Below are 26,861 nucleotides of genomic sequence, written 5' to 3'. Positions count from 1 at the left end.
TATTTTTAGTTCTCTGAGCTCAAAGAGATAGTATTTCTATGCATTTGAGCTTTTCGAGCTCGAAAGTCTGATAGAAGTTTCATAGAACACTACTTTTGGAATTTTCAAACCGCAATAACTATCGAATGGATCAACCGATTTTCATGCGGTTGGCGGCATTCGACGCAGTTTTATCAGTCCCATGAAAATTTTTAGGTTTTAATTGATTAAACCCAAAATTTCAGAGTAATTTCGTAAAAACACTTTATTCGGTTATCTTTCGTTTTTTTCACGATATCTCTCGAACGAATTAACCGATTTCGACCAGCTTGATGGCGATCGACGTGGTTTTTTTATTGTCTAGAGCTAATTAGTTTTTGGAATCGACCGGTGGAGCCGTTTAAAAGTTATCCAAAAAACCACATCTAAAAGAACTTTTTTTCTTAGTTTTTTTAAGATTTCTCAAAATCTACTGATTCGAATCGGTCCAAATTATAGTCAAAATCTAAGTTTTGCCAATCCCTTTCAAATGGCACCAACCGCGTTAAAATCAGATGAGCAGATCAAAAGTTATAAGCGGTTCACATACTTTCACACACACACACACACACACACACACACACACACACACACACACACACACACACACACAGTGACAACCTCGCGGGAGTAGTCAGGGAAGCTTCCTATGACCTTCAAACGTCGAGATCTGATGAAAACTCGATTTTTGCAAAACAGGGTGGAAACAATAACTTCCCGATTTTTGACAATCTTCGATTTTCTTAGCGGGAAGTTAAAAATTTTTTCAAATTTGATCTTTTTGAATAACTTTTAAACGGCTCGATCGATCAATTCCAAAAACTAATCTGCTCTTAACATTAAAAAACCACGTCAATCACCACACGGAAAGATTAGAACCCGACTGGTTCGTGTTTTGCACCAGAATCAGTCGTGTACGACGCTAGAGTGGTTATTATGCACGGATTCTGGTGTAGCACCCGACTGAGTCTGGTACAGAACACGAGTGAGTCGTGTGCGCACTAATTTACTGGTGTAAACTAATATTTCTTCCATTTTTTCTTGCACACGAATTATATTTTTAAGTTAGGAGACCTCAAAAACGTCATAAGTCAAATTTTAAGCGCATTCCTAGCGGTTTTGTAAATGCCGAAAAAATGTCGCAATTATACAGTATCAATGCGGTATTTTTTCAGCATTTTTTCGGTTGTTTTGGTCAGTTTTTCTATCGAAAAATTACGGAACATTTACCGTAAAAATGCGATACATTTACGCTGAAAATGCGGCATATTTACGGTAATAAGGCAGTAAAATGACTGTATTAAAACCATATTTAAAAAATGGTGTCAAATTAAATAACGCTCGGACTGGGATTCGAACCCAGAACCTCCTGGGGATATGTCGGCTACTCTACCATTTGAGCTACCCGGTCTATACCATATTGTTTTTTTGCCCATTCTATATATGGGGTATTCCATGCCAAATCGACCACTTTTGAACTCGACCCCTTTAAATTTTGCTGAAACATTTCCATTCTTTTCTACCCTTTGAAAAACACTTTTGAGAATTTTTTCAAATTTTTTTGGCCAACCCAAAAAAAGTTATGAATTTTTCAAAAAAACGGCTTTTTTATTTTCAAATAGCCATAACTTTTTTAGGCATCGACTTTTGGGTACCTTTTTTTTTTAAAAATTTTTGTTTTTAAATGAACTTTTTGAAAAAATATATCAGAAAATTAAATATCATCAATTCTTCAAAATAATCGGCTTTTTGACCAAAACCGTTATTTTGGAAGTTCGACAGTTTTTTTTTTTCTCAAAAACTTCAATTAATATGACAACTTTTCCCGTCCATCTCGGAGTGGCTCGGATTTTTAATTTTTTATTCAATTGAAAAAATTGTCAAATTTGAAAATGGAAAAAAATTTTTTTTTTCTAAGTTATTTCTATAATAAAATAAATGTAATTTAAATGTTTTGTGGTATAATATCCTTAATTTATAAGCTTATAAAACGATAGTAAATACTAAGCTTATTAATTAATATTGTTAATTTTTAATGATTTTACAAAAACAATATAATAATTTAATTTAAAGTTGTCATATTAATTGAAATTTTTTTTGAGAAAAAAAAAAAAAAAAAAAAAAACTGTCAAACTTCCAAAAAATAACGGTTTTGGTCAAAAAAAAGCCGATTATTTTGAAGAATTGATGATATTTAATTTTCTGATATATTTTTTCAAAAAGTTCATTTAAAAACAAAAATTTAAAAAAAAAAAAAGGTACCCAAAAGTCTATGCCTAAAAAAGTTATGGCTATTTGAAAATAAAAAAGCCGTTTTTTTGAAAAATTCATAACTTTTTTTGGGTTGGCCAAAAAAATTTGAAAAAATTCTCAAAAGTGTTTTTCAAAGGGTAGAAAAGGATGGAAATGTTTCAGCAAAATTTAAAGGGGTCGAGTTCAAAAGTGGTCGATTTGGCATGGAATACCCCATATATTAAGCCACAACGTCCATCTTACGATGAGCATATTTAAAATTAAATAATATAATTATATATGTGAAACAATATAACTTTTGAATTTTAGAAAATTTGCAATTTTCTAAGTGAGAAGTTAAAAATTGAAATTAAAATTAGAATATATTTACTTAACATATGTATTATTTTATATTAATTATCGCTAAATACCTAATTAAAAAATAATATTCTACATATTTTTCATTCGAAAACAGTATTTGTTTTTGCAAAGTAGCGATGGAGAATAAAAAATAAAATTTGAAATTTTTCATTTTATTCATTTCTAACATAGAAGTGAACTAAAAATAAAACTAAATCTTTAATAATTGTTCATTATGTCAGAAAATATTCGGCAAAATTACTGTATTATTACTGTAATTATTTGGAATTTTTTGGGTAAAATTTGGGCATTAATGCGGTAATTGTATAGTATATTTTTGGTAACTGTACAGCATAAATGCAGTGTATATACTGGATAACTACAGTATAAAAACTGGCCAAAACAACTATAGTTTAACCGCATTATTAGCGAACTATAACGGTAAATATACGGCATGAGCATAAATGCCGAAAAATTACGGTATTTTTACGGCATTATCAAAACCGCGAGGGATAGATATGGAATTAGTGGGAAGTTGCATGAATGGCCTTTAGGGTCAACCGTTTTCCTAATTTTTAACTTCTCGCTAAGAAAATCGAAGATTTTCAAAAATCGGGAAGTTATTGTTTTCACCCCGTTTTACGAAAATCGAGTTTTCATCGAATCTCGACGTTTCGAAGTCCTAGAAAGCTTGCCTGACTCTTACCGCGATGGTGTCTGTATGTGTGTGTGTGTGTGTGTGTGTGTGTGTGTGTGTGTGTGTGTGTGTGTGTGTGTGTGTGTGTGTGTGTGTGTATGTAAACCTCTCATAACTTTTAAACAGCGTGACCGATTTGATCGCGGTTGGTATCATTTAAAAGGGCTTGACTAAACTTAGATTTTGAATATACTTTGAAACGATTCGGACCGGTAAATTTTGAGAAATCGCAAAAAAACTACAAAAAAAAATTTTTTCAAAACTGGTTTTTTTGAAATAACTTCTCAACGGCTTTATTTATCAATTTCAAAAACTAATCAGCTCTTAACATCAAAAAACCACGTCAATCGCCACCAGTCCGGTCAAAATCGGTTGATTCGTTCGTGAGTTATCATTGACGAAAGAAAACCGAAAAAAGTGTTTTTTCGGAATTACTCCGAAATCTTTTGCTCTATCAATTAAAACTTGAAGATTTTATATGAAACTTGAAAAACTGCGTTGAATGCCACCAACCGCGTGCAAATCGGTTCATTCATTCAAAAGTTATTGTGATTTTAAAATTCAAAAAATAGTGTTTTATTAAATATCTATCAAACTTTTGAGCTCAAGAGCTCAAAAGCATACAAAAGCTATTTTTTGAGCTCGGAGAGCTCAAAATAATACACAAATTGTATTTATGAGCTCGAAGAGCTCAAAAACGTCATGAGTGAAATTTCAAGCGTTTAGGCACAGAATTGGCGGGAAGTTGCAGGGATGGCCTTCAGGGTCAACAATTTTCCTAATTTTTTTCTTCGTGTTCTCGGCAATACTCAATACTCGTAAGAATCGTGATTTCCCTTCGACAACGTTTTCTGGGAGGAAAATCTCTAGATTTTGATGGCAATTGCTTCAGTAAAAAAAAATTAGGAAAACGGTTGACCCTGAAGGCCATCCCTGCAACTTCCCGCCAATTCTATACCATATACTTAAACGCTTGAAATTGCACTTATGACATTTTTGAGCTCTTCGGGCTCATAAATACAATTTGTGTGTTATTTTGAGCTCTCCGAGCTCAAAAAATAGCTTTTGTATGCTTTTCAGCTCTTCGAGCTCAAAAGTTTGATAAAACACTATTTTTTTTATTTTTAAACCGCAATAACTACTGAATGAATTGACCGATTTTCACGCGGTTGGTAGCATTCGACGCAATTTTTAAGCTTCATTGAGATTCTTCAAGTTTAAATTGATAGAACAAAAAATTTCGGAGTAATTCCAAAAAAACAGTTTTTTCGGTTTTCTTTCGTCAACGATAACTCACGAACGAATCAACCGATTTTGACCGGACTCACGGCGATCAACGTGGTTTTTTGATGTTGAGAGCTGATTAGTTTTTGAAATTGATCGGTAGAGCTGTTTAAAAGTTATTCTGAAAAAACCACACTTGAAAAAATTTTTTTTTGTAGTTTTTTTGCGATTTCTCAAAATCTACTGGTCCGAATCCTTCCAAAGTATATTCAAAATTTAAGTTCGGTCAAGCTCTTTTGGATGGCACCAACCACGATCAAATCGGTCAAGCTGTTCAAAAGTTATGAGAGGTTTACATACATCCACACACACACACACACACACACACACACACACACACACACACACACACACACACACACACACACACACACACACACACACACATTCGTGCCTCAAAGAAGGGATTTTTCCTAGAAGATGGAAACAGCAAAGACTTGTACTTCTCCCTAAAGGGAAGAAGCCACCGGACGAGCCATCATCCTACCGACCACTCTGCATGCTGGATACAGCGGGTAAGATATTAGAGCGTATAATGCACCAACGAATAGAAGCAGTCGTCGATCCACTCCTAGCAGAAGGCAAGTATGGTTTCCGGAAAGGACGATCAACGCTGGATGCGATCAACCTGGTGGTCGATACAGCTAAGGAGGCAATCGCTGGAAAGAGATGGGAACGTGGCAGAAAGAAGTATTGTTTAGTGGCTGCCTTGGACATCAAAAATGCCTTCAATTCCGCTAACTGGGACTGCATCATGCGAGCTCTCGAAGATAAAGAAGTGCGCAGAATGGTAGCAAACTACTTTACAGACAGAGTCCTTAAATATGACACGAAAAACGGTCCAAGGGAGTACGAAATAACCGGAGGAGTGCCGCAGGGCTCGGTTTTGGGTCCTTTGCCGTGGAACATCATGTATGATGGTCTCCTGAGAGTGGCATTACCATCAGAAGTGAAACTTGTTGCATATGCCGATGATGTAGCGGCAGTGATTGTCGCGAAACACTTGAAAGAGATCAATCTGGCTTTCGATATCACATTTAGCCGGATTAACCTATGGATGGAGATGATGAAGTTGGAGTTAGCCAAGCACAAAACTGAAGCTGTGCTCATCACCAGCAGAAAGATCGTAGAAAACATCAAGCTGAATGTCGGCGAGCAGGAGATCGCACCACAACCATTTATCCGATATCTGGGGGTGACGCTGGATGCCCGACTGAACTTTAAGCAACAGATCGAACACGTAAGTGCTAAAGCATCAGCAGTGGTAACTAGTCTATCAACACTGATGCCGAATATTGGAGGCCCGAAGCAGAGCAGGAGACTATTGCTGTCGTCAGTAGTCACATCAGTGCTCACATATGGAATATCCGTTTGGGCAGACGCGCTGGAGACCCAAGAATCATAGAGGAAAGCCGGACCGGTCTACCAATTAAGTGCACTGAGAGTTTCAAGCGCCTTCCACACAATATCCGAGGAGGCAGTGTGCGTCATTTCTGGAACTCTGCCTCTTAGAGTTCTAGCTGAGGAAAGACGGAACCTATACCACCGAAAGAGGTCATCTACACTGAGCGCTGAAGAACTGAGAACTGAAGAGCGACAACATAGTATAGCAAGATGGCAACAACTATGGGATGCTGCGGAGAAGGGAAGATGGACTCATCGACTTATACCAAGGATTGACGTTTGGCTTAACCGGAATCACGGCGAGGCCAACTACTATCTGACCCAGATGTTGTCAGGACACGGCTGTTTCCGGGAGTACCTTCCTCGTTTTAACCCACAGGGTGATGAGTTAGAGAAGATCCTGAACGAAAAAATCACACCAGAGTCAAATAGTAGAAGAAATGCTAGCATCCGAAGCTGCCTGGAACGCCACAAGCACGTTTACCACCGAAGTGCTTACAGAGCTGCGTTCCATTAAAAGAAAAAGGGCAAATGACAGAAACTAGAAGGAAGGAAAAATAACACCTTAGTCACCAGAAGGAATAACAGTAGCTAGATCTTCCCCTCACGAAGTAATGCCTGACGGCAGTTTCCATGAGGGATTAGAGGAAAGAAGGAAAGGGGTTTAGAGTTTAGTGGATAGGGGCGTTAGCGTCGAGTTGTAGTATGACGCTGCGTCGAGTCGCCACATATCCAGGCTGAACAGCTATGCCTGGAATCCGTAAAAGGGATTCCCCCCCCCTAAGTTAAAAAAAAAAAAAAAAAAAACACACACACACACACACATACTCGTGTCGCGCTTGCTGGGTCCCGCCTCGGGTGCCTCCCCAGGTGGTGGATAGGGGAATGCCCAGCATATCTGCACGCCAGATGCGTCGGGTACCGAGGAAATAGAATACTTGGGGTGGACCAAAACCTAGCAATAGATGATATGAAAATGCCAGATCAATTTCAAACATCGTCTACGGGGCAGAGGAGGGACACTTCAGTGCCGGCGAGGGAAGGCGTGCAAACGGGCCTGAACTCGTCGTTATCAAGCGACCGTTTGAACAGCGGAGTAGACCCCATGGCTCTGCTGTCTAGCAATGCTAGCAAGGTTACAGGGAGTACGAAATCAGCCCAGATGGCAGAGAACGGACAGCTGAGCAACATTCCTCCAAAAAGTGGAGGACCTTTTGCTCCTGTCACTAATCAAACCTACCGAGGAAGAATCAACTCTGTACTGACTGTTACAGGCCAACAGTCACCAATGGAGAGGCTCGGCATCAAGATCGAAGAGTTAGCTGAGTTTATAAAAGACAAGAAGAATCTTCATCATGAGATTAGAAAATTGGTTACATCTATCACTACATCATATAGGTTAGCCAACAAATCACCAAGCATGTCGGCCTCAACGACCCTAACAACTCCGAGTCTAACCAAAAAACCACAGCCATCTTTGGTCACTCCTCAAAAATTACCACATCAAGGAAAGGACAATAACAAGAAGAGGCAGCTGTCCACGCCCATCCCTTCTTCAATAATCGAGAAGCCACCACAGAAAAAGACAGCCCGGGAGGACATCTGGACTACAGTGGACCGAAATAGGAAGAAGAAGGAAAAAGAGCATGAAACAGCGGCTCCCCCTAATAAAGCTCAAAACCAGTCAAATAAGGGAGCCTCTAAGAAACCGAGGAGAAAGAAGACAAGAACTAAGGCTGTTCTTGTCCAATCAGTAGACGGCCAAACTTATATCCTAAGGAAATCAAGGCCAAGGTAAGCCCTGTCGAGACGGGCGTAGATATAAAGTCTATTAAAAAGACGAAACACGGAGGCGTTCTCTTTGAAATGGCTCGAAAGACCGAAGACAGCAAGGCTTTCACCGATGCAGTAAGGTCAGCCACTGCAAACATCGGCACGGTCAAGACACTAACACCAACAACAATGATCGAGATCCTCGACTTGGACGAAATCTCTACCGAGAGCGAAGTCCGTAAAGCACTCAAACGTGAATTCACTGACAGCCTGGAGGTCAAACGTGTAAATTTGACAAAACCCACACCACGAGGAAATCGGGCAGCCTTCTGCGAAGTAGACGAGGCCAGTGCGATTAATGGGCCAGTGCCCTTGACAAGGCCCATATAATGATCGGTTGGGTGAACTGTCGTATACGCCCAGTTGCAAAAGTAACCCGCTGTTTTAAATTTCTTAGTTTTGGACACCAAACACGCCAGTATGCGGGACCAAACAGAAGCAGGTGCTGCTACAAGTGTGGCGGAGAGAACCACAAGGCCGTAAACTGCACGGAGAAATTAGTAACTTCCCGATTGTTGAAAATCTTCGATTTTCTTAGCGGGAAGTTAAAAAATTAGGACGACGGTTGACCCTAAAGGCTATCCCTGCAACTTTCCGCTAGTTCCATATCTAAGCGCTGAAAATTTCACTTATGACGTTTTTGAGCTCTTCGAAAAAATTTTTTTCCGATTTTCTGCTAAATTTTGTCTGATTTATTCGAAATAGACAAAAATTAGACGAATTTGATGGTTAAAAACCATAAAAAGAAATAACCAGCTTAAGGGGGCCGTCGTGCCCAGCCTCCCCTATACACGTGCGAGGCAGCCAGCCAGGAATAGTCGCAATGGCTCCTTGAAAGTGAAGATTTGATGAAAACCCGACTTCTCGAAATCGGATCGAAATCAATAATTTTAAACTTTTAAAAATGATTCTTTTTTAGAGTGGCAGCTTAAAACATCAAATTACATTAATTTTAATATCTTTCTGATAAATATGTATTCTTTAGATAGAAAAAAAATATATCTCAAATAAATATGAACAAACTGAACATCGACGTCGTAGATGTTTTTAAGAACTTAACTTTATCTGACGCTTAACTAAAACTGGTTACTACTACTGTTATTTGCTCGATAAAAGTCGGTACTTCGGAAATAAATAATACAAAGAAGAAGAAGAAAAAGTCAAAGAGATTGCATATAAGTTAAGTACGTACTCAAAGATAATAAAAGTTGTACTAGTGTCATTTTAAGTTATATTTTATAGCTATAACGCTTAACTAAAATGGAGCAATACAAAAAAAAGTAAGCACATTGGTTAAAACGATAATTATTCGACAATATCCGTTCTCAACGCCTCGTTAACCATTATTATATTTTTCTCCGAAAAATATCTAGAATGGTGGTAATAAAAATTTCAAGAGTATTCCAACTAAAACTTTTGTAGTTTTTTCTTAGAAATATTTATGCGTTTCAATATTTATTAAAATAAATTGATACAACGATAAAATTAGGCGATAATAAACTTATAATGTCATCGTCATCTGCCCGTAAAAGAAATGTTCAGGCCCATTAATGCCTGATATGTGGCCATCAGATGATATCAAAACTAAGTATTTCATCTCAATTTTATTATTAAATTGAAGATCTGACTCGTGAGAATTCGATGTAAACTGTTGGAATTCATCCTCCAATAAAGTAAAGTAATAACCCGAGTCGAAATTTAGCGCTTCAAATTTCTGACAAACTGACAGCCTTATGGGTACATCCACAATCTCGACTAGAAATTTTAATGTAAGACCTATTGGGTCCTCATTGGGTTGCCCAATAGGGACCACACATAGGGATGTAACGCAAGCCCTATGCGGCCCTCATTGGGCAATCCCTCTTGGGTCCAGATAGGGAAATCCTCATCAGAACTCCATCTAAATTTTGAAAGAAAAGATATTAAAATTTTGGAAAAAAAATTAAAAATAATTCAGGGTTAGATATTCATATCATATTAGAACTCAGTGAATTTAATCTCGGGTTGAAATGGAATTATTGATTGAAAAAATCCTTGGCGTGATTTGGGCTCGAACTTGCGTCTTTTAGGTCCTCAGTCGTTCACGTTATTACTGATCCAAGCAGGAGTGCTATTAAGGTGGATTCTTATTTCTTATTTCATATACATTAACTTAAGCGGTTTACTGAGATTATTCATGTTATACTGAAAATTTAAGAAATTATTTTTTTTTATTTATTTACTTTACTGACTTTTTTTTTTTTTTTTTTTTTGGAATTTTATGCGTCAGCCTTCAGGCCTAGACACGTGAGATTTTTACGTCTCTTCCTACTATTTATTGTTCGTGATGAGTACTAAATACCATCTTTACCTCCTTTCCGCGGCTGTGGCCGACTTACAGTCTGTACCCGCATTTGCCTGTGCCCCGCCCCTTAGCACAGTGACCAAGGAAACCACAGAAACCTGGCCAGAGTACAGTCGGCAAGGGAGCAAGCCTTGGAAATCGCAGAAAAAATTGCGACTGCCAGGGCTCGAACCCACGCCTAAGCGACTGTTGTACGGGCAGTTTAAGACTTAAACCGCTCGGCTACGTAGTCGCCTACTTTACTGACTTAAAAATACAATTTTTATAGAAATTAAATAAAAAATTGAAACATTAAGAAAAAAAAAACTTTAGTGAAAAAAGTAAAAAAATTGAAAGAATCAAAAGTAAAATTCCTTAAAACAGGCCGATTGATTTGAAATCCTCCTTATACTAGCAAAAAAATTTTTTCTAGAAAATTAAAATTTTTTTGAAATGCAATTTTTTTTTTAAATTTTCGGTAATTATTTACAAGTAGGGTCAACCCCATATTTTTATTTTTTATTTTTATTGAAAGAAACAAACCCAACAGCTGCGCCATTAACAGGGTTAATAGAATTATACATAGAGTAAATATAAATTTATATATTTACAAAGCTTAGCAAGATGTCCTATAATTAGTATTGTACTTAACATCGAATATAATATTTTTAATCTAATATTCAAACAAATTTAATATTTAATATAGTATTTATGCGTAACTTTTACATTGAATAAGTAAGTAGCCTGGTGATACATTAGAGATCTTAGATAATTTAATACTACAGAAAAAGATTGCACAAATTTACCGCCATCTTATTACCATATTGCCAAGAGGCGCCGTATGGTACCCAGTAGGGCAGCTTAACGGGTCAAGCGTAGATTCTGAATTACAAAAACGGTTCACCGTATCAGAAATGCGATAAATAGGTGCAGACTGTGCGAAGTTGGTCTTGGCAGCTGGTAAGTACATGGGAATATGGTTCCTTACTCCAGACTAGGTGCACTGATAGAAAATTTATGTTGACTCAAGAGATATTTTCTTGATCTAAGAATTTATTTTGGGAGACAAATGATTATTTTGCTTTAAGAATTTCTTGTCTTGATTTAGATTTTCTTGGCTTAAGAGCTATATTATGTTCAACCGATACATTTAAGTTTTTCAAACAAAATAACATTATCGTTTAAAAAACTTAAAATAATTCATCAAAGTACATTTCAAAAACTAAATAGTCTTTAATTGTTATACCAAATAAAAATTATTTCTTGGAAATAAGTGAATTAATTAATGACTCAAAAAAAAAAAGCCATTCTTAACACAAGTCGGTAACATCTTGAATCAATGTTATCGCCTATCTTGAACCAAGAGACAAAAATTCTTGAAAGAAATATATCTATATCTAGTTTCAAGAGTTCAAGTTTTTAAGAAAAATAGTTTCTTGAATCAAGATTGTTTTTCTATCAGTGTGCTTTAAATTTAAACATTGTTAAGAGTTGAGGACAATCCACCAAGTTATTGAAGAGTTTTGTAGCAAAAGAGAATTCAGTGCATAGCCGCCTTTTATTGAGTGTAAGGTATTCACATTCAGTGCATAGTGCAAGATTTGCAATACCTCGAGGCGGATAATATCCAGATTTCTTCCAAATTAAAAATTTTAGAAATTTTCTCTGAACCTTTTCAATCTTGGCTGATTGTCCCAACTGGGTAGAAAACCAAACTAGCGAGGCATATTCAAGTTTCGGCCTGACAAATGTATTATATAGCAGCCTTACGGCCCTCAGGTTTGTAAAGTTTTTGGAAAACCGTATAATGAACCCTAAAGTTTTCCATGCTTCTGATATTATACAGTTAATGTGCATAGAAAAAGTTAGTTTACTATCAAATGTTGCTCCAAGTATTTTAGTAGAAGTGCACCTTCCTAAGATTTTACCAGACATATTGTAATCAAAAGCAATGGAGTATTTACTCCTATCAAGAGTAAGAATACAACACCTATCAACATTAAGTTGCAGCCCATTGTCCTCACACCATTGGTCCAAGCATTCTATATTACGCTGTAAAAATAAACAATCATTTATATTACGTATCCTCATATAAAATTTAGAATCATCAGCAAATAAGTCAAAAAACAAGATATAAATTGCGCCAGACTATTGATAAAGATAAGAAATAAATATTGGGCCATAACTAGGTGAAAAATTACATTTTCGATTTTTTTTTTGATTCTGCTTTTTTTTTACGGCACATTTATGATGAAAAAATGTCGTGAAAGAAAAAAATAAAGGTTTCGATAGCTTTTTTACCTTTGATATTTAGAAAAAATTTTGGCTTTCATGTTTTTGGATAAAATTTCTATTTTATCTTTTTTTGATGTTTTTGATTTTTTTTTAAAGTAGATAAAAAACGAACAATTTAAAAAAAAATTGTTCAATTTGATGAAAAAAAAAAAATTTAACACAACTTTGCTTGAGTTGACCTCACTTGTAAGTAATTACCAAATTTTCCTATATAGATAAAAATTTCATTATCAAAAATTTTAATTTTTTTTACAACATAAATTCTTATACAAATGTAAATCTTCTCAAAAGTTGGATATTCTTCAAAAATTGAATTTTTACATATTGATAATAAAAATTTTTTTCAATTAAAATTTTTTTTTGTAGTGAGAAGAAAAAATTTCACGTATGAATCTTGTTTCAACAACATAAAAGTGTATTTCAGTCTAACAATTTAGTATTTGGATTTAATCTAAAATTGATCCCAAATTAATCTGGGATAACTCTGCTAAAAAAAATTTCGGATTCACTCCGTACGCAAATTGCTTAATTACTTCACTCCGAAACTCTAAGTAATGGGATTAAATTTCAATTCGGATTAAAATTTTCTTCGAATTCATCCGAATTTGTTACAATTTATTTTTAATCTCGTAAAACTAAATTTTTCAAAATGTAAAGTTATGCAAAATTTGAAAAAGCTTAACTAAATTTTATTGTTTTTATTTAACAATGTTGAATGAATTTTTTTCCTAATTCTTTTCTATACTTAACGGCTAATTTTTATTTGTATTTCTAATTAACTTACAGCAAATATATACTAATAATATAAGCTCACATAATGCATTTGCAAATGATGAATTGAAAAACTGATAGTCTTCCATTTTCACCCTAAATATTCCCACTTTGGTCCCACATGAATCCCACCTGGAAAAAAGTGCCAAAAATTTTTAACTTCCCGCTAAGAAAATTGAAAATTTTCAAAAATCGGGAAGTTATTGGTTTTACCCCGTTTTTCGGAAATCGAGTTTTCATCAGATCTCAACGTTTCGAGGTCCTAGGAAGCTTCCCTGACTATTCCCGCGAGGGTGTCACTATGTCTGTATGTATGTGTGTTTGTGTATTTAAGTATGTAAACCTCTTATAACTTTTGAACGGTTAAACCGATTTCATCGCGGTTGGTGCGATTCGAAAAGGGCTTTGCCAAACTTAGATTTCCTGTTAATTTGAACCGATAGATTTTGAGAAATTTGGAGAAATCTAAAAAAAAATAGGAAAAAAAATTTTTTCAGAAGTGGTTTTTTCGGGATAACTTTTAAACGGCTCTACCGATAGATTTCAAAAACTAATCAGCTCTCAACCTTGAAAAACCACGTCGATTTCCTCCAATCCGGTCAAAATCGGTTGATTGGTTCGAGAGATATCGTGAACGAAAGAAAACCAAAAAAAGTGTTTTTTTGGAGTTACTCCGAAATTTCTAGTTTGACCAATTAAAACTTAGAAATTTTTTATGAGGCTTTAAAAACTGCGTAGAATACCACCAACCGCGTAAAAATCGGATCATTCATTCAAAAGTTATTGCGGTTTGAAAATTCAAAAAATAGTGTTCTATGAAACTTCTATCAGACTTTTGAGCTCAAAGAGCTCAAAAGCATAGAAAAGGTATCTTTTTGAGCTCGGAGAGCTCAAAACAACACACAGATTGTATTTTTGAGCTCGAAGAGATCAAAAAAAGAGGGAAGGTATAAGCGGAATAAACGGGAAGTTGCAGGGATGGTCTTCAGGGTCAACCGTTTTTCTAATTTTTTATTTTCACGTTGGGTATTACCATTTAGATCCCACATGAATCCCAATTAGAAATAAACTTCTAAAAATTTTTTAATTTCACATTGGGCATTCCCACTTTGGTCCCACATGAATCCCAACTGGAAAAAAGTGCCAAAAATTCTTTATTTTAACGTTGGGTATTCCCATTTAGATCCCATATGAATCCCAACTAGAGAAATTGACAATAATTTATTTCGTTTTCAATTGGGATTTCCCAATTGGGTTCATCATTGGGTCCTCATTGGGATTTTCCTATTGGGCATATCCCATAAGAACCCAATGGGGCCCAGATGTATACCTTGGGTATTCCCAATATAATTTTTAGTCGGGATATAGTGAAAAAACATGCATTATAGCGCCTCAATAGCACCTCAAGTTGACGCTTTTTGGCCGTTTGAGGAGCTAATAGCGCCTCAATAGCACCTCTAAGGTCTCAGTTTTGAAAGAAAGTTCGAGATTTTTAAGGTGCTATTGAGAAGCAAATGAAAATAAGTAGCATCATAATAGAGCCTGTAAGTCTCCAGCTGATAATAATGATACATATAACGATTTTTTAATTTTTGAATTTATTATTTTGATATTTATCACTTTTACATACATTTTACAGTAAATAATTTTATACAAAATTTAAAAAATTGGTTTATCAAATGAAAGTTGTTGAATAAAATTGCTGTTTCCTTCTTTCTTCGAACATTTCACATTTTTTAACTTGCCACACACACACACACACACACACACACACACACACACACACACACACACACACACACACACACACACACACACACACACACACACACACACACACACAAACACACAAACACACACACACACACACATATACACACACCTACGGCAGAGGAGAAACTGCTACCAGGCGCGTCTCCCCGTAGCGGATGGGAGAACGCTCGCTGTCTTTGGATGACACTAGGTTCTTAGTTGATGAGGTACAGAGGGTAGGAGCCAAATAAAATACGCTCCTGTGGGCAAAACTCCCCCTTTAATGGGTTGGTCACACTAACTGACCTAGCAAGACGATCGTTCCCTGCTGTAACTCACTGGGAGTGTCCGGAACCCGTGTCGATTATTTCCGACGATGTGGATTACGGCTGATGAACGGCACGGCGTAGAAAAGGCGGCTCACCATGCAGGCACGAACAGATGCCCCGTCTTCCAAGAAGCGCTCCAGAAGATAACGAAGCCAAGAACATGAAGATATTGCAGCTCAACCTCAATCATTGTGAGGCTGCGCATGACCTGCTCATGCAAACTGTGCGCGAATTAGAGGCAGACGTAGCACTTATAAGTGAGCCTTATAGACACCTGAGTAACCAACCCTGGGAATCCGACAGCACTAACAAAGCCGTCATCTGGTCCTGCGGTAAATGTCCTTTTCAGAGAAAAGTCAACAATAAAGAAGCCGGCTTCGTAGCAGCATGGGTAAATGGCCTCCGCTTCTACAGTTGCTATGCACCACCTAGTCTCTCTAATGAACAGTTTGAAGACTTCCTTGATCGGCTAACTGAGGACGCAAGAAAACACTATTCCCGTGGCAATAGTTGGTGACTTCAATTCCTGGGCAGCAGACTGGGGCAGCAAGTTCACTAATACACGTGGAAAAGCACTTCTCGAGGCAATGGCCACACTGGACGTGATCCTTCTTAACATTGGTGACACGCCAACGTATACTAAAGGAAAGGCAAACTCGATTGTCGACCTTACATTTGTCAGCAGTTGCTTAGCTCGAACAGTTTTTTCTTGGAAAGTATTGAACATCTACACAGCCAGCGACCATAGTGCGATACTATGGAAAATATCAACTGGCCAGAATCTAACAAGAGACAACAGGAGCGCTAGTGCAGTTGGGTGGAAAGTTAAATCTCTTGACCTCACTGCTTTAGTAGTAGCCCTAGAGTGCGATCCGATCATCGTAGAAATTGCTGAAGAGGACCAAGGACCTAATGAGAAGAGTCACCCAGGCTTGCGACGCCAGTATGTCTCGGAAACGTGGCATGAATTCAAGACCTTCGGTGCACTGGTGGAACGATCACATTAGCATTCTACGTTCAGAGTGTCTTAAAAAAAGAAAAAAGTCTCAGCGTATCTACAGACGACCTAACTCCGCAGAGCTGTTGGCAGAGTATAAAAAGGCCCGTCGAGAATTAAACAGAGCCATCAAAGAAAGCAAAAGATGCTGCTGGAAGGAACTGGTCGCAGAAGTAGAGAAAGATCCATGGGGCAGACCGTATAAGGTGGTTATGACCCACCTGAAATGCCAGCCAATGCCATCACCTACGTGTCCACAGCTCCTAGAGAAGATTATTACTGCGATGTTTCCCCAACAGCCAGTATTCACCTACAAGTTGGAGCAGCTCAACCCTGAAGACATCCCAACTATCACGTTGGACGAGTTGATAGAGGCAGGCAATCGAGTAGGGAATAATAAGGCGCCGGGATTGGACAGAATCACTAATATTGCCCTGAAATCAATTCTTAGAGCAGCACCGACATTATTCCTAGACGTTAACGATACGTGCCTAAAGGAAGGGACTTTTCCCCAGAAGTAGAAACAGCCACGGCTAGTACTACTTCCCAAGGGGAAAAAGCCGCCGAAAGAACCGTCATCCTACCGACCCCTCTGCATGTTAGACACGGCTGGCAAGATATTCGAGCGCATAATTCATCAGAGAATAGAGGCTGTAGTCGATCCACTCCTGGCAGAGACCCAGTTTGGTTTCCGAAAAGGACGGTCAACTCTGGATGCGATCAAATCGGTCGTCGATATAGCCAAGGATGCAATCACCGGAACGAGATGGAAGGGTGGAAAGAAGAAATACTACTTGGTGGCTGCTTTAGACATCAAGAATGCCTTTAACTCTGCTGACTAGGACTGCGTCATGCGGGCTCTAGAAGAAAAAAACGTACCAGTATACCTTCGCAGAATGGTAGCAAGCTACTTCACGAATAGGGTCCTGAAATATGACACGAAGAACGGTACAGAAATGTACGAAACCACCGGAGGAGTGCCACAGGGATCAGTCTTAGGTCCTCTGCTAAGGAACATCATGTATGATGGCCTCCTGAGAATAGCATTGCCTACGGGAGTCAAACTTGTAGCATATGCAGATGACGTAGCTATCGTGATCCTCGCAAAGCACCTCGAAGAGATAGAAATGGCATTTGATATTACATTCAGACGAGTCAATTTGTGAATGGACATGGTGAACTTGCAACTAGCCAAGCATAAAACCGAGGCAGTGGTCATCACCAGTAGAAAAACGGTAGATACTATCAAGTTGAGAGTCGGAGAACTAAACTTAGATTTTTAATACAAGTTGGACCGATTCGGACCGATAGATTTTGAGAAATCTTAAAAAAACTGCGAAAAAAAATTTTTTCTAATGTGGTTTTTTTTAATAACTTTCAAACAGCTTGACCGATCAATTTCCAAAACTAATCAACTCTTAACATTGAAAAAGTACGTCGATCGCTACCAAGCCGGTTAAAATCGGTTGATTCGTTCGTGAGTTATCGTTGACGAAAAAAATCGAAAAAAAGTGTTTTTTTCGAATTACACTGAAATTTCTGGTCTGATAAATGTGTGTTTAAAAATATATCATATAATTTGAAAAACTGCGTCGAATGCCGCCAACCGCGTGAAAATTGGTTCATTCATTCAAAAGTTATTGCGGTATGAAAATTCAAAAAATAGTGTTTTATTAAACTTATATCAGACTTTTAAGCTCGAAGAGCTCAAAACTACACGAAAATTATATTTTTGAGGTCGAAGAGCTCAAAAACGTAATAAGTGCAATTATGAGCGCTTAATTACGAAAGTAGCGGGAAGTTGCAGGGATGGCTTCAGGGTCAACCGTTTTCCTAATTTTTTTTTATTTTTAAACAAATTTAAACTTAGTTAAAATAAAAAAATTATACTGAAAGTTTTTTTTCTAATTTTTAGACATTTTTTTTTAAATTGTTATTTTCGTATATTTATTATTTTTTTAAAATTGTCAAACTTCTGATTATAATTTTATTCAATGATGTTAAAGTTAACAGTCACTTGATAATTTTCTAATTTTATTTAACAAATAAATTTTTTCTGACAAATTATTTTAAAAAAATTGCATTTATGATTTTTGAAAATTTCTACATGTCAATTGTTTTTTTCGTTTTTTTTACCATAATTAATTTATTAAAAAAATTCTAAAAATGATTAAATATCTGCTAAATTAATTTTCAATTATATTTATTAGTGATAAATAATATGGAACCATGTTTTTATTTAAATTATAATTTATTATGATAATTATCAGAATTTTTTATTGACCTTTTTTATGTCATTTAATTTAATTTTTTGATTCAATTAAAATTAGATAAATAATTTCAAATTCATCAATTAATAAATATAATTTTTGAAATTATTATTTATAAATATTATTATGTATTGAAATCATTATTTATAAATATTGTTATTCAGTTAATAGATATTGGTACGTGTGTATGTAGTTATGTTAGACGGCACCGTTGAAAAATGTAGTTAGCGATTCTAGCTGACTAATGTATTTCTACCAGAGCCATTTTGCTACTGTAGAAAAACGTTTTGCTGTCGTAGCGCTCTACGAGTAGCTCTCTAGTAGATGGCTCCAGTAGCAATATTTTTTTTTCCGTGTAAACATATTATTCAGGATCAAAGCATGAAATTGTTCAATTCGGGCATGTCAGAACAAAGAAATTAAATAAAAATTCAGAAAAAAAATGTAAAATGTTGGATGAAAGAAGGAAACAGCAATTATATTCAACAATTTTCGTTTGATAAACCATATATTTAACTTCCCGCTAAGAAAATCAATGATTTTCGGAAAATCGGGAAGTTATTGATTTTATCCCGTTTTTCGAAAATCGAGTTCTCATCAGATCTTGACGTTTTGAGGTCCTAGGAACGTTCCTTGAATGTTTTCGCGATGATGTTCGTACGTCTGTATGTGTGTGTGTGTGTGTGTGTGTGTGTGTGTGTGTGTGTGTGTGTGTGTGTGTGTGTGTGTGTGTGTGTTTGTATGTGTGTGTGTAAACCTTTCGTAACTTTTGAACGGCTTGACCGATTTTATCGCAGTTGGTGTTGTTCGAAAGGGCTTCGCCAAACTTAGATTTTCTGTAAGTCGGAACCAATTCGGACCGGTAGATTTCGAGAAATTGCAAAAAAAGAGAAAAAAAAAAGTTGTTTTTTTTTTCATTTATTCAAAATATCTCCGAATCGGCTGAACCGATCAACTTCAAAAACTAATCAACTCTTAACCTTAAAAATCCACATCGATCGCCACCAAGTGCTTCAAAATCGGTTGAAGCGTTCGTGAGATATCGTTGTCGAACAAAATAGAAAAAAGTGTTTTTTTGTAATAACTCCGAAATGTTTCATCAGATCAATTTTTTTGTTCCAAATTTTTTATAGAACTCAAAAAACTAAACCGATCGCCGCCAACCACGTGAAAATCCGTTGATTCATTCAAAAGTTATAGCAGTTTAAAAATGTAAAAAATAGTGTTTCATCGAACTCTGAGAAGACTTTTGAGCTTAAAAGCATCGAATAGCTTGTAAAACTTAAAAAAACACAAATTTAATTTTTGTGCTCGAAGAGCTCAAAAACATCGCAACTAGCGACAAAAGTCGGTTGCAGGGATGGCCTTTAGGGTAAACCGTTTTCCAGATTTTTTAATTTTGTATATAATTATTTACTGTAAAAGTATTAAATATCAAAATAATAAATTCAAATATTAAAATAGCACCTTAAAAATTTCGAATTTTCTTTCAAAACTGAGACCTTAGAGGTGCTATTGAGGCGCTATAATGCATGTTTTTTCACTATTTTGGATGTACCCGTAAGCCTGCCAGTATATCAGAAATTTGAGGCGCTAAATTTCGACTCGGGATAGTTCTAAAATCTACGTTTCTGATCGAATGAGAAATGTTCTAGAAAATCCTGGAATAATCTAGGAAGTTCTGAAATCTACGGTTAGATTATGATCGAATGAGAATGTTCTAGAATAACTTCGAATGATCTAGAAAGCTTCAAAATGTATGTCAACATTCTAATCGATCGAAAATATTCTGGATTTTTCCAGAAAATTTTAAAACGTCTTATAAAATTTAAATATTAACAAACAACTGTACACGGAAAAAAAAATTAGGAAAACGGTAGACCCTGAAACCATTCTCTGCAACTTCCGGCTAATTCCATACCTAGGTGCTGAAAATTGCACTAATGATGTTTTTGAGCTCTTCGAGCTCAAAAAAACAATTTATGTGTTATTTTGAGCTCTGAGCTCAAAAGTCTGATAAAACACCATTTTTTGAATTTTCAAACCGCAATAACTTTTGAATGAATCAACCGATTTTCACACACTTGGCGGCACTCGACGCAGTTTTATCAACCTCATAAAGAATTTCTGAGTTTAGATTGATCAAACTAGGATTTTCGGATTAATATCGAAAAAACAGTTTTTTTGGTTTTTTTCGTTCACGATATCTCTCGAACGAATCGACCGATTTTGACCGGCTTGGCAGTGATCAACGTGTTTTTAGATGTAAAAATCTGATTAGTTTTTGGAATTGATCGATAACGCCGATTAAAAGTTATTCCAAAAAATGTCTGAGTTATATTAAAAAAACACTTGTTTCCAAATGTTCCGTCGACAACATCTCTCGAACCAATCAACCGATTTTCACGTTCTTGGTTCCGATCGACGCGGTTTTTTGAGTTCTTATGATTATTCTATTTCATCAAAAACGATTCGAGAGAATATTTCGAAGTTATGTAAAAAAAGTTTGGAAAATCCAAAAACGCACGCCTCATAACGCTCATTCATTTTTTAAGAAAAAAATTAATTGTATAATTGATTTTAAAAAAAAAATTATAATTAAGTAATTTCTTACAGAATATTTTTTTTAATTTTTTTTTTTTTAAATATCAGCGCCCTTTTTTCTTGTCATATGCGCACGCAGTCTACAAAAATCTAGCTTGATCAAGTGGCACCATAGTTTTCACGTGATAAATCAGAAAAGTTCGTTTGGCTTTGTACGGTTGTATCGTAGTGAATTTTAATAAAAATTAAATTTAAAAAAAATACGTAAATTAGGCTACTGATATGAAATACGGACCCAGTTCATCAAATTTTTAAACTAATAAAAAAGGTCCGGTCTTGAAATATCAATTTGTTCGGGAGTAATTGTTGGTATATCCAAAATAGGGTGGCATCCGGACATCCACGTAAAATTTTTTTCAAAACATTTTTTTTTTCAAAATAGCAACATGAAATGATTTTAGAAAGTAAAAGATGGTTCAATTTAAGTGTTTTTTCGGTGTACATCTACTTCTATCATTGTATAAGCGCAATATGGTTGTGATAGACACATTTAAAGATCACAAAATTGCTTGACCTTGACGAGTCGAGTATAAAGCACAACCTCACGCGCTTCGCACTATGAGGCGTGCAAAATTAGAAAAACGGTTAATACTAAAGACCATCCCTGCAACTTCCCGCTACTTTTGTAATTGTTTGTAATCTTTTGTAATTTATCTTAAAAATATAATTTTCGTGTAGTTTTGAGCTCTCCGAGCTCAAAAGTCTAATAACAGTTTAACAAAACACTATTTTTTGAATTTTCAAACCGCAATAACTTTTGAATGAATGAACCGAGTTTCACACGATTGGCGGCATTCGACGAAGTTTTTTAGATTCTATGATATATTTCCAAACACAAATTGACCAGACCAGAAATTCCAGTGTAATTCGAAAAAAACACTTTTTTTCGATTTCTTTCGTCAACGACAACTCACGAACGAATTAACCGTTTTTGACCAGTTTGGTAACGATCGACGTAGTTTTTCGATGTTAAGAGCTGATTAGTTTTTGGAATTGATAGGTCAAGCCGTTTGAAAGTTATTCAAAAAAAAATTAGGAAAACGGTTGACCCTGAAGGCCATCCCTGCAACTTCCCGCTAATTCCATACTTAGGCGCTTAAAATTGCACCAATGACGTTTTTGAGCTCTTCGAGCTCAAAAATACAATTAATGGGTTATTTTGAGCTCTCCGAGCTCAAAGAGATTACTTTCCTATGCTTTAAAGCTCTTCGAGCTCAAAAATCTGATAGAGATTTGATAAGACACTATTTTTTGAATTTTTAAACCGCAATAACTTTTGAATGAATAAACCGATTTTTACGCAGTTAGAAGCATTCGACGCAGTTTTTCAAGCCTCACAAAAAATCTTAAATTTTGAATTGATCGCGCTAGGAATTTTGGAGTTATTCCGAAAAAACACTTTTTTCGGTTTTCTTTCGTTCACGAATCTCTCGAACGAATCAACCGATTTTGACCGGACTGGTGGCGATCGACGTGGTTTTTTGAGGTTAAGAGCTGATTAGTTTTTGGAATTGAACCTTTAAGCCGTTTAAAAGTTATTTCAAAAAAACCACATTTGAAAAAAATTTTTTTTTCATTTTTTTTAAGATTTCTCAAAATCTATTGATCTGAATCGGTCCAAATAGTTTTCAAAATCTAAGTTTGGTCAAGCCCTTTCGAATGGCACCAACCGCGATGAAATCGGTCGAGCCGTTCAAAAGTTATAAGGGGTTCACATACTTTCACACACACACACACACACACACACACACACACACACACACACACACAGACACACACACAGCCCAAAGCAGAGCAGGAGACTACTACTATCATCAGTTGTCACATCGGTGCTCACATATGGAATATCCATTTGGGCAGACGCGCTGAAGTTGCAAGAATCATGGAGAAAAGCTGGACCAGTATATCGACTGAGCGCTGTAAGACTAGCCAGTGCATTCCGCACGATATCAGAAGTAGCAGTGTGTGTCATTTCCGGAACTCTGCCGCTTAGAGTTCTAGCTGAGGAAAGACGGAACCTTTACCAACGAAAGAGGTCAACCACACTAAGTGCCGAGGAACTCAGAGCTAAAGAACGGCAGAACAGCATCGCACGATGGCAATCGCAGTGGGACGCCGCGACAACAGGAAGATGGACACACCGTCTCATACCGAAAATCGACGTTTGGATAAACCGGAGTCATGGCGAGGTCAATTACTATCTGACGCAGATGTTGTCAGGACATGGATGTTTTCGGACGTATCTTCACCGCTTCAAGCATGATGATTCACCGGAGTGCCCGTCCTGCCCAGGAATCAATGAAGACGCGGAGCACGTTTTCTTTGGTGCCCACGATTTTACCCACAGCGCGATGAGCTGGAGATGATCTTGAAGAAGAAAATCCAACCAGAGACAATAGTAGAAGCAATGCTGTCATCAGAGGCTGCCTGGAACGCCGCAAACACGTTTGCAACAGAAGTCCTTATAGACTTGCGTTCCATCGAAAGAAAAAGAGCAGATGACAACAACTAGAAGAAAGGTAAAATAATACCTAGTTACCAGAAGGAAGAGCAGTCGCTATATCCTCCCCCCACGAAGTAATGCCTAACGGCGGTTTCCATGAGGGATTAGAGGAAAGAGGAAAGGGGTTTAGGGTTTAGTGGGTAGGGGCGTTAGTGTCGAGTTTTAGTATGACGCTGCGTCGAGTCGCCACATATCCAGGCCAAACAGCTATGCCTAGAATCCGTCAAAAGGATTCCCCCCCCCCTAAGGGAAAAAAAAAAAAAAAAAAACACACACACACACACACATACATACAGACACCGTGACAACCTCGCGGGAATAGTCATGGAAGCTTCCTGTGACCTTCAAACGTCGAGATCTGATGAAAACTCGATTTTTGCAAAACGGGGTGAAAACAATAACTTCCCGATTTTTGAAAATCTTCGATTTTCTTAGCGGGAAGTTAAAAATTAGTAAAACGGTTCACCCTAAAGGCCATCCTTGCAACTTCCCGCTCCATACCTGGGCGCTTAAAATTGTACTTATGACGTTTTTGAGATTTTTGAGCTCAAAATATAATTAATGTGATATTTTGAGCTCGCTGAGCTCAAAAAGATAGTATTTCTATGCATTTGAGCTCTTCGAGCTCAAAAGTCTGATAGAAGTTTCATAGAACACTATTTTTGGAATTTTCAAACCGCAATAACTTTTGAATGGATCAACCGATTGTTACGTGGTTGGCAGCATTCAACGCAATTTTATTAGCCACATAAATAATTTTCAGGTTTTAATTGATCGAACCAAAAATTCCGAAGTAATTCCATAAAAACCTTTTTTACGGTTTTCTTTCGTTCACGACATCTCTCGAACGAATCAACCGATTTTGACCAGCTTGGTGGCGATCGACGTGGTTTTTTATTTCTAGAGCTGATTAGTTTTTGGAATTGATCGGTGGAGCCGTTTAAAAGTTATCCAAAAAAAAACACATTTGAAAATTTTTTTTTCTTAGTTTTTTTAAGATTTCTCAAAATCTACTGATCTTAATCGGTCCAAATTATACTCAAAATCTAAGTTTGGCCAAGCCCTTTCAAATGGCACCAGCCGCGATAAAATCGAATGAGCCGTTCAAAAGTTATAAGCGGTTCACGTACTTTCACACGCACGCGCACACACACACACACACACACACACACACACACACACACACACACACACACACACACACACAGTGGTGTAGTCAGGGAAGCTTCCTATGACCTTAAAACGTCGGAGACCAAGAACCAAAAAGAGAAGAGTTCTTCTGGAAGCAGTCCACTCGGTACTGCTTCATGGAGCAGAAATATGGGTAAACATATTGAAGCAGAAGACCTACCAGCAAAAGATAGCGGCAGTGCAACGACGAGGCGCTCTCAGGGTTGCCTGCGCCTACCGAACGGTATCCCAGGCGGCTATATTAGTCATTGCGGGACCCCCACGGAAAAATGATGTATCCTAGAATATATGCTGAGAAGATATTCTAGTATATATTCAAAGATATATGCTTAGTATATGAAAATTCGCCGGAAAATATATCTTAGGATATATTCTAGAATATATCCTCCGATATATCCTAGAATATATTCTAGGATATATTCTAGTATATATACATGTGTTACGTCCATTGATTATGAACCAGACTATAGATCTCAAAAAAATTTTGCGTACAACGGGACACATACGAGCGCAAAAATATATATCCATGGATATATTCGGGATATATATTGGAATATATACTAGCACATATATCCTAGCATATATTTTTTGGCGAATTTTCGTATATCCCAGCATATATTCTAGAGTATATTCTAGGATATATTACCAGCATATATTATATTCTACGAATTATATTCTAGGATATATAATTTTTCCGTAGGGGGAGCCGCGCCCATCGACCTACTAGCGTTCGAGAAAGCAAAACTCTATGACGCTAAAAACAGTGACGAAAACATGAAAGACGCAAGAACAAGGATAAAGGCGGAAACGCAGCAAGAGTGGCAGGAGCGATGGACATCGGGAGGGACGGGCAGATGGACGGCGAGCCTGATCCCAAACATCAACATCTGGCTTTCTCGAAAGTACGGGGACACGGACTTCTTCCTCACCCAGCTATTGACGGGGCACGGACAGTTTAACGCCTATCTCCTCAAGATGGGGCTGCACCGCACGCCGGCGTGCAAATACTGCCCGGACCAAATCAACGACGTCGAACACACTTTCTTCGTGTGTGTACGCTGGAGGGACTACAGAAGCAGCACGAAAGAACTATTGGCGCCACAAAAAGTTCCGATCCAGTCTCCCATAACATCTATGAGGAAAGGAGAGAGGAGGATGTTTAGTCGGTATTGTTGTAAATAATATCGACTTCTGAGTCCGACATACCCAGGATACCACATAGTGACAACATTTCAGGGGTAGTCAGGGAATCTTCTTGTGACTTTGAAACGTCGAGATCTGATGAGAAAACTCGATTTTTGCAGAACGGGGTGAAAACAGTAACTTCCCGATTTTTGAAAATCTTCTATTTTCTTAGAGGGAAGTTAAAAATATTGTTAAAATAACTATCCAGCGTACCCTCAAATAACGTTTCCTTAAAATAACGATCTGGATTACTGATTCAAGGATTAATTTGTTTGACTTAAGCATACAGAGAATAGCTCTTATAAATATATGTAGTTTTGTCAAAATAGGCAACTGTTTTGTTAATCTTAGGATCTGTATAGTTGAGTTAACTAAATGTACACAGTAAAAAATTTTGCGTTATTGCGTCAAAAAATTTTGTGTTAAAAATTTTTATGTTAAATATTTAACACTTTTTTGTGTTAATTTAACATTTTTCTGTGTTAATTTAACACAATTAATGTTAAATTTACACATAAAAGTGTTAAATATTTAACACAAAAATTTTTAACACAAAATTTTTTGACGCAATGACATAAAATTTTTTACTGTGTAAAGCCTAAAATAATGATACGGATCATCATTTTGATGATCCGCTGTATAGCTGAATTGGCTATACAACGCATCTCTAAAAAAATGACTATACGGCGTATAGTCAGAATAACGATACGTATCCTCATTCTAACGATTTTTTTTTCTCCGTGTACTATTAAAAATGACCCAGCAAAGCGGGTGTTCACAGCTAGTAATAAAATATGCAAGCATTTATTATTA

The 26,861-nt window shown here is 36.7% G+C and overlaps 1 protein-coding gene across 4 annotated transcripts in view; it reads right to left on the bottom strand.

The window, feature by feature from the left end:
* LOC123259302 (transcription factor EC) overlaps window positions 1-26,861 on the bottom strand; it is a 435,681-nt gene that overhangs the window by 389,137 nt on the left and 19,683 nt on the right. The window contains exons 2-3 of one of the 4 annotated variants that reach the window (XM_044719666.1): window positions 13,261-13,349; window positions 12,142-12,203 (exon numbers count right to left, since the gene is read on the bottom strand). The exons of 2 other annotated variants lie outside the window; for them this stretch is intronic. In XM_044719666.1, coding sequence (XP_044575601.1) covers window positions 12,142-12,203; window positions 13,261-13,269 — 71 coding nt within the window. In that variant the 5' untranslated portion in view covers window positions 13,270-13,349. The remainder of the gene's footprint in view (window positions 1-12,141; window positions 12,204-13,260; window positions 13,350-26,861) is intronic. One more of the 4 variants, XM_044719667.1, reaches the window with a different exon arrangement.

Source organism: Cotesia glomerata, linkage group LG2, assembly GCF_020080835.1.
Source record: "Cotesia glomerata isolate CgM1 linkage group LG2, MPM_Cglom_v2.3, whole genome shotgun sequence".
In the NCBI taxonomy this organism is placed as follows: Eukaryota; Metazoa; Arthropoda; class Insecta; order Hymenoptera; family Braconidae; genus Cotesia; species Cotesia glomerata.
This window is presented reverse-complemented; position numbering and strand designations above follow the sequence as displayed.